Consider the following 9,452-nt stretch of genomic DNA (forward strand, 5'->3'; position numbering starts at 1 on the left):
CCATAAAGGCAATAACTCATCCCTTCTTTCTTTTCCCTGTCCTCTTCCTTTGAATGTACATGTCCTTGTAAGGCCCCTTACCTCAACTTTTACTTTTATGTCTCTTTTTCTAACTATTTTTGGGTTAATGTGAATTGATCCTAGCTCCTTCCTCCTTTTTCCTTTTTTATACTTGGTCTCTGCAGTCACTCAATCTTCACCCAGTAGGGCAGCAGTGCTGATATACAGTAGGACACACCTCTTCTTTTATTGCTGATCCAAAGTATCAGAGAATTTCCATTAGTTCTTTAATCCATATTAAGAGCAAGTGATATGTGGCACGTATCAGAATTGAAATCAAAGTATCTTGACTTTACAAGCTTTTTTCACTTCAGGAGGACTCATAAAGCAGAAGTGCTCTTATTACATGCTTTGGTACCCACTTAAACTTCTCTCTTTGTCTCCTCCTTCTCGCCATCACTAAGCAGGGACCTGACTGCTAACATCCATCAGCAAAAAACCTAGCAAACACAATTCTTTCCCCTCAGATGAAGTACTTATTTCTGGAACTACTACTTTTGGAAACTGGCCCGGAACTAAAAATAGCTTCTGTACTGTAGCAGCCTCTGATAGATGAAAGTAGCAATGACGTATTTTATTCTAGGAATTTAAAGTTTCTCATTTTCTTTCTAAAAGTTCCTGACAGGAAGAGTTTAAATACTTTGTCTGTTCTTCATCCATCCCCTGTGCTCTTTCTCGGTCTTATCCCCCCTCCTGTCAGCCTCTCTCCTCCATCTGTACCCGCCCTCGCTCTCGCAGGGCCTCTTCCTGATCCTCTCCTCTCACTTTAGTCCCATTAGTTATCTCCTGATGGGTCATTAACTATTAAACACCAGATAGAGGGGAAAGGAGAAGAGGGGCCTTATGTAAGGTTTGTGTCTAGTTTGCAATAATAAATGGGGGATGGCAACAGAAAGAGAAGGAGAGGAGGGTGAGGCAGGTCCATGGGGTGTCTTTTCTGTAATGTTAAGTGAGAGCAGATCTGCTGCTTGCTGTACCTACAGAAAATGAGAGAAGAGATACAGAGATTTACATTAACATATCAAAATAGCCATTAAAGCAGCAGATTTTAGATCACTATACAGTCTACTCTTTCTCTGCATAGTCTGTCTCACATCCAAAATGCAGCCCAACTTCTTCCCCTCAGGAAATCAGTGCCAGGCCTTCTCATCCAGTCAAGCTTAAGAGGGTTTTTGGATGATCCAGAGACACTTAAACCCCTCAGATGACACCAATTTCAAAGAGCCGTCAGTGTCTTATCAAGTCACTGAGGCCATGTACTGTAAACTTAACTTATTGAATGTTGCTTCCACCTAGTGGTCATAAATGAAAAGTTTAATTTTCCCTCCTAGGAATGTACTTTTTGCCATTGATGTCTGTGTAAAACATGGATTTGGAAAACAACATGTTTGGCTTGTTGCTGGTCTGTCAGCAGAGTCGACCCTTAATCCAAATATTGTGTGTCCGTCTACAGACTCTCTGATGTTGGGAGCGGAGGTCGACCTGCAGCGGGTGGAAAACAGCACGTTTGCCATGGAGATGGTGTTGAAGGCGTGGCTTCAAGAGCAGGGTGGAGACAGAGAGCACCTCCACCTCCTGCTGCCCAGCCCCCTGGACAATCCCATTCCAGGTACAAATACTGGACACAAACATATTGAAGTATTGTAGTACAGTAATATGTGATGTCTTTTCACACTTTCTTATGACATTTGTCACCTGTGTAGTATGCGTGAAGTGTGACATGCAGGAGCGTCTGATAAGCCCCGCCCTCATCCCCCTTAACCCCAACCTGGGAGTGAAGACCGAGAGCGTCCGGGACTTCCTGCCTGTCACTAAGGGATCAGCCAATCAGAGCCAAGCGCCACGGAAACTAAAAGCAATCAAGTAAGAGACGGGGCTGATGCATTCCTTTAGGGCTGCTCAATTATGGAAAAAATAATAATCACAATTATTTTGGTCAATATTGAAATCACACATAAATGTTACACAGCTAATGAACAATTTTACATCACCACTCATTTTACATACAGTTTAACAATAAAACGAAATGCTGTCAAAGGTGGAGGGACCGCAGGGTTAGCTAACGTTAGCTTCTTCATCTCATCTGGGGCTGATAAATGGTAAATTCATCAAAGTCTGTGCCCATAATGATATTTTCTAAGCGACTGTAGCTGCCATATATTTCACATGGTTTTCATGGTAGATTTAGAGGCTTCCACCGCTGTTTGTCACTCTACCTGAGGAGAAAGTGCTGTACTCGCTAGAGATGGCCCGATACCATTTTTTGCTTCCCGATACCGATTCCGATACCTGAACTTGTGTATCGCCCGATACTGAGTACCGATCCGATACCAGTGTGTCATATATTTTATTATGTTTTAACAGCTGTATACTACTATCCCTGTATGGATGTGAAATGATTTCTATCTTTGTGAAACATGAACAAACACAAATAATGGACGCCACAGAACTTTCTTTTATTGTCCAGTTTGACAGTCAGTTATAACGGAAGAAGAACATAAATAATCTACTTTAACGTAGATTTTCTTTAGGGCTTTATTACTTGGTATCGGATCGGTGCATAAACTCCAGTACTTCCCGATAGCGATACCAGCGTTTTAGGCAGTATCGGAACATCTCTAGTACTCGCCCTTATGTTTATTTGGTTTTCGTGACAAGTGATGACGTCCTGCTGTTGGGTTCCCAGACAACGGAGTTGCTTTTGCCTTTTTTGCTCACCAAACGCTGCTGTGGCTGCCCTCCTTCTGCCATCTTTACTCGCGCACATTTTTTAAATTCCAGCTGATGATATGCACATGACTTGCCTCCCTGACCGGGGCGGATGAAGACAAAATAAGTGTTCTTGCAAAACAGAACATGGCAAAATAATCGTTTTTTTCTCGATTGTACTATTTTGGTGATTGTTGGGAGGCGAAATTGAAATTCAATTAATTGCACAGGCCTGTTTCACACAATTAGTTAAAAGTGGTTTGATTTAAAAGCCACAGGCTGCTAAGAGGGCAGGAAATGTGTTGCATAGTAAGTAACATGAATGAAAAAAAGAAAGAACTTGAGTACAAAATCTGCGACAGAAGACATGATGAACATGTTTTTTTCTCTTATATTAAGTTTAAACCTTAAAGGGAGTGTGTAGATCTGATGTCTGCCTTTACCATCATCCCAGTCACATCCATGCTTCCTTGTTGGAGTGAGGGAGAGATGAAGCACGTGTGTGTGTGTGTGTGTGTGTGTGTGTGTGTGTGTGTGTGTGTGTGTGTGTGTGTGTGTGTGTGTGTGTGTGTGTGTGTGTGTGTGTGTGTGTGATTATGCGTGCATGCTCCATCAGCCGTGTGCGTGTAATGTGTCCAGTAAAACCCTGCCTGTCTATGAATGGCCCCATTCTGACAGCAGGGAGTAGTGGAATATTTCTTAGATAAAACTATCCCATCACATCTGAGTATGCTTTGTTCTGCTATGCTTGAAAACACTCAAAATAACTGGAGTTGGGCTGAAGCATTGCTCCATGCTCAAAAGAAAGTTTCCTTAACTTGTTTGTGAGGGAATGTTGTTCTTCTCATATAGTAGAAACTCATGGGACATGGTAACAGTGGTAACCAAGGAAAGGACAGGGATTGAACACAAGATAAACAGAATGTAACACTGGCTACAAGGAATAAAAAAAAAAACAATAAGTGTTTCAGCAAACACATTCTACTAACCAACAAACTCAAAAGAAAGTATTGAATTAAGTAATTGTATACATATGAATTTTTCTTTATTCACAATCTAACACAAATTATGATTGGCTGACTTACAAGTTTTTTCAGTTACACTATATATGTATTAGTATCCTAAGCTTTTATATATTTCCTAACAGGACAAGCATAATATGGCAAAATTGTTTTAGTATTGTTTTAGTATTTTTAAATGCATACAAAGAATTGTATTCCTTGCTTCCCACTTCCTTTTTTTACAATAAAACAAAACATGTTAAATAAGCAAATTATACTTATTAATTCGGTACACACATTCCTTTGCATATATTTCTGTTCCTGTCATGATCCTGGGTTTTGTTCTATTTTCTGTTTTTTTTTGTAGGTTCTTCTCAAGTGTCATATTCTTGTTTGACTTCCTGCCTTGTGTGTTTTCCCGCCTTTGTGATTGTCTGCCCTTGTATCTTGTAGTGTTAAGTGTTTCTAGTGTTCTTGGTTTTTTGGATTCAGCCTTTTGGTTATTAATGCTTGCATTTAGTTCTGCCAACCTGCCTGCCTGGTCTCCTGCTTTTGGCTCCTCCTTTTGAACTCTCAAACCGTGACTATTCCACCATGTACACATATAGTATATACAAAACCCTTCCATCATCCCAGCTAACCATCGCAAAACAAAACAGGGCCTTGAATAAAACATAGTATGCTTAGTAATCTTAATCCTGATGAGCTCAGTTTACTTCAGTAAGTAAGACTCACAACCAAGATGTGTGCCAAGGGACGACCATTTTTAAAAGCTGAAATCATTCCTTCTAAAACACACACACACACACACACACACACACACACACACACACACACACACACACACGCACACTGGTCGGTCCAAATGTTGTGCTCTGTGTGTGCACTTTACATACTGATGAGTCATGATTTACAGCAGTGACATTTAAATAAAGCTGGAGGACGGTCACACTGCTAACAAATTATTCTTGGCAGCGATGATGTCATTCTCTGTTCATGATGATTTGTTGTGCGTTTGCACACGGACTGCTTAAATCTATTCCAGGAGTTTAGAGAACATGCATGATGTCTTCTTTGACATAAAATGTTTAAGCTACATTTGATTGGAGAGAGTTGCTATGGAAAAAAAAGGTCTTCATGCTAACCATGTGTGTGAGTGTGTGCGTGTGTGTGTGTGTGTGTGTGTGTGTGCGCTCTAGGACTCTGCGTGCAGACGGAGTGTGTGAGAGTGTGTTGTACGGCCTGCCGCTGGTGATCCGCCCCACCACCTGCTGGCAGCTGGACTGGGATGAAATGGAGACCAACCACAACTTGTTCCATGCTCTCTGCAACACACTCAGGGTGTGTGGATGTGTTATGATGTTATGTGAATATGAACACTGTTGGTTCATCTTGTGACAATTTAGACCAGAAACCAGGTTCCTCCCAGCCTTTTGACACAATAGCTATGAAGATTAGTCTTATTTACAAGAGTAGAATAGAACAGTAGAAGTTAGGGCTGGACGATTAATCGAAAATGTATCGAAATTCTGAAGCTGTTAACAACGGGGTTTTTTCCCATGATGATAATTTAGATCATTTATTCCTTTTGATAGGCCTACTTTCTCCTTAAAAACATTCTACTGGGTGTGTAGTCTACGTGACGTCACCCGGACCAGTCAGCCGCATGGAAAGCATAATGGAGGATAACTCAAACACCAGTCTGAGTCAACTGAGCAACTTGTGCCCCAAAGAAACACAGTGTCTGTTGTCTGGAAACATTTTGGCTTCAGAAAAGATGATTTAGAACAATGTGATTAATTATCATTCATTTATCGTTATCAAGGAAAATTGATTTTGATTTGAGGTCATATCATGCAGCCCTAGTAGAAGTAAAATAAAATAGTTCACTGTAAAAACATTCATGCTACAGAGCTTATGATAATAATTGACTAAATCTGTGATTCCCAAAGTGGGGTACGAGGACCCCCAGGAGTCCGTGGCACTCTGCCAGGGGGGTCCATGAAAAGTTTTCAGATTCATTCATTTAAAGTTGCAGTGGGAAGAATGCAAAAATAAATGGGAGTAGAGTGAGACCTCTTCCTGCAGTTCTCCTTATCCCCTCTTTGTCGCAGAGGCAATGCATGCGCAAAACAGCCAATAAGAACTCTCTCTCTATGAAGTGGCCAGTAATTGACCAAAGTCTCCCGTGACAACTAGATTTTTTATTTTGAAATCTATAAAAGTTCATAGATTACATTCTAATCTAAGTTTAATATAGACCATGTTTGAGTGACAAAATTATTATTTACATCACTCTTGGATCCCTTGATTAGCTCTTTCGGTTGCTTTTCTACACCATCTGACATTCTCAGTACTCCTCATGTGCAATACAAATGAATGGAAGTGTTTGATGTGAGATTTGTTTTTCCCTCTTTCAGAGTCGTGACTTGTTCCTGCTGCTGCAGGTGGAGCCGGCACAGAGGTCCACAGCTGGAGGCTCAGGTCCATATGCCTGTTTGAGAAAGCAATGTGAATTGATCAGTCCTTGTGAGCACACTCACATGCCTTGTGTGTGTGTGTGTGTGTGTGTGTGTGTGTGTGTGTGTGTGTGTGTGTGTGTGTGTGTGTGCGCGCGTGCGTGCGGGTGGGTGTGTACAACACAGGTGTGTATTCTCACTACGTCCTCCAGCCGTCCCCGTCCCTCTGCCTCCTGCTGAAGCCTGTGGTCTCCAGAGAGTTGCTGCTGCCGTGCGCGCTACCTGTCGCCACTCAGGAACCTGCACCTAATGCTATGCACTCTATACAGGTGAGGTGACCGGTCATTTATTCATTATATTCATTACAAACAAATGAGAGAAGTAGACTGTATATATATATATATATATATATATATATATATATATATATATATATATATATATATACATATTTATATATATGTAGTTTATAGATAATATAGATATACAGATGTAATGACAGTTATTATAGACAAATTCAGATACAAATACACTTACACAAATACGTACCTTACGTGTGAGGATAAACAATATATTTTAAATAAAAACACTAATTATAGTTAATATATCACCACAAATCTATATTATTGTTTACTATTATTGTGTATTTATCCCATGAACCATGAACAGAAACACCTGATTCTCAGCCACTCACTTCAAAGCAGAGATGCAGAAATGGACATAATGCTTGATTACTTTCATCAAATTTTGTTTTGTCTGAAGATGGGAATTCTTTTTTTTTTAAAGTTTTAATTCCATTTAAGAACGATATATTGGCTGTCATGTATATTTTGAACAGGATGTAGCCATATATGTGAGTTTCAATGGGTTTATTTGTACATTACCAAAGTTGTTGATGTGTCCTGTCTATTTCTCTGTCAGGGTTGTCTCACTCAGCTGGATGAGGAGTGTGTGTTCAACCCTCTGTCTCTGAGCAGTAACCTGTACCAGCACCTGAGGAGTAGAGGCCTGCTCTCACAGCCTCGATACCCATACAGGTCAGAGGGGGTGGATGCCACGATGCAAATTCATCCGTGTACCCCGTGTGATAATGTTAGAACAGTGTAAATGTTTGGATGTAGAGGTCTCAATGACGACATGATACTGATGATGGTTGATTCCAGACTGCAGCCAGCTGCTGCCCACAGAGACCAGTCCCAACCACTAGAGGGCCTTAAAGGCACAGCCAGCAGGCAGCCGCGGCAGGTAAACACAACAAATTTATGGCAGTGTAAAGGTCACAGTGTGCTGCTCACACAGACGCGCGCAATGATTGTGAGCAAAGTTGATAGCCCGAGTCAAGAGCAATTTGAAACCACAAAGCAGGAAGAAGGTTTTTATTAACCTCATTTAGGTTTTTAGATTTAGGAACGTGTGCTTTACCAATGCAACTTCCTCCTCATGTCTCACTTCAGTATTATCTCAGTAGATGGCAGCACTTACCGTCTGCAGAGACAATATAGTGCATAAATACACAGAGCATAAACCAGCCCTTTATGTTAATTTATCAGAATATTTTAGCAAAGACATATTTGACCTTGTCATTTTACCTTAATGTTTTAACACTAAACAACCTCAACACTGGCAGCAGATGGAATCAGATGCAGCAATTGTCTCCGTGTGTCTTCTGGGAAGAGTTTAGATCATCAGATATGACCTTAACCTTTTAGAAGAAGTAATCAGATTAAAAGTCCTATCTACTAAGTTTAAAATCATACTACTAAGTAAAAGTACAGAGATATAACACCTCTTTACTTTTACTTAGTAGTAGGATCAGCTAAATTTAGTGTTAAAAGTAAAAGTACTTGTTTTGCAGAAATGTTATAACAAAGCGTACATTATTAATACAGATGCACCAGTGTTTAGGCAGCATTTGACTGTTGTTTTGCTTGTAGTGGGAGTAGTTTAAACTATTATATAAACTGTAGGTGTCCACTGTGTACATACAGGGTTACACTTTGAAAGATCGTAACATTTCATGTTGCTTTGTTACATCCACTGAGGCCGACTGTGACCTGAGAGTGTTTAGCTGTTGGCAGTGTGACTCATCAGGCTTGATAAGGCTGCTTACATGCAAATAATTCACTACAGCAGCAAAACAGAGAGAAACTGTTCACCCGCTCTGCTTCTGCTTTGTTCTGTTCTTTGGCACGCTGTCTTTTTATTCACCGCAGTGGAACTTAACCCTTTAACTCTAAACATAGTGTTTGTATCTGCCCTGTTGATGTCTTCTTCCTCTCTAGTTCTTTATCTCTTTTGTTCCACCTTCTTCAGATCCTCCTCCTCTTCCTGTCTTTTAGCTCACTCTTTCTTTTCTTGTCTTTCTTATAAATCCAAGAACTGACAGCTCAGACTATGTTATTCGATTCCAGAAACCAATGTATTTTGTTGTTTGAATATCATTCTAAATAACATTTTCAAAACTTAAACTTGAATTATAAAGGCTGTGTGTTGTCTCCACTCAGCCACAAAACCAGGGTCGCCAGCTGGGAATGAACAGCAAGGTCAGGGCCACTGTGGCTCCCCTGCCCTCTTCCTCCTCCCTCTCCTCCTCTTCCTCCCTGGGACCTCCTCCTGCTAAGGCCTCACGTCCGGCTCTGATGCTCCTCAGCAGCAGTGGCAGCCGCCGGGCCCTGGCCGCTGCTCCACAGTTGGAAGACAATGATGATGGGGACTCCATTGTGATACAGTAAGAACACTGGGGGGTGAGCGAAAGACAGTGGGCCGAGAGAGCAATACAGTGACAGGGAGGTGACAAAGAGAGAGAGAGGCGGTGTAGTGCTTCCTCAGCAAGTCACACACACACACACACACTTTGAAATCCTTCAGCATCCTGACCTGCCACTTCAAAGGGCCTTCCAGTGTTAGCACACACACACACACACACACACACACACACACACACACATTTGGCTAATCGATCCCATTGTAAAGGATGTGAGTAATCAGGCATCACATAAAGGCTTTAAAGACTTTGTAAAGGAGGGAAAGACACACACTAATTTGCACATAAACACACACAACACACTAACACTGTTGTGCACTACACTCTGGGTGGTTGCAGCTTCTTTGATACTTCAGTTCATCTCTATTCTCACCACACAAACCATATAGCTAAATATGAATATAACAAGCCTTGGTGTGTGTGTGTGTGTGTGTGTGTGTGTGTGTGTGTGTGTGTGTG

At 41.1% G+C, this 9,452-nt stretch overlaps 1 protein-coding gene across 1 annotated transcript in view; it reads left to right on the top strand.

The window, feature by feature from the left end:
* The window catches only part of m1ap (meiosis 1 associated protein), a 39,747-nt gene extending 30,295 nt beyond the window's left edge, over window positions 1–9,452 (top strand). The window contains exons 5-12 of the mRNA XM_028564739.1: window positions 1,514–1,669; window positions 1,764–1,923; window positions 4,970–5,111; window positions 6,191–6,254; window positions 6,416–6,558; window positions 7,151–7,266; window positions 7,393–7,474; window positions 8,734–9,452. Coding sequence (XP_028420540.1) covers window positions 1,514–1,669; window positions 1,764–1,923; window positions 4,970–5,111; window positions 6,191–6,254; window positions 6,416–6,558; window positions 7,151–7,266; window positions 7,393–7,474; window positions 8,734–8,961 — 1,091 coding nt within the window. The 3' untranslated portion in view covers window positions 8,962–9,452. The remainder of the gene's footprint in view (window positions 1–1,513; window positions 1,670–1,763; window positions 1,924–4,969; window positions 5,112–6,190; window positions 6,255–6,415; window positions 6,559–7,150; window positions 7,267–7,392; window positions 7,475–8,733) is intronic.

The sequence above is a fragment of the Perca flavescens genome, chromosome 19, assembly GCF_004354835.1.
Source record: "Perca flavescens isolate YP-PL-M2 chromosome 19, PFLA_1.0, whole genome shotgun sequence".
Classification (NCBI taxonomy): Eukaryota; Metazoa; Chordata; class Actinopteri; order Perciformes; family Percidae; genus Perca; species Perca flavescens.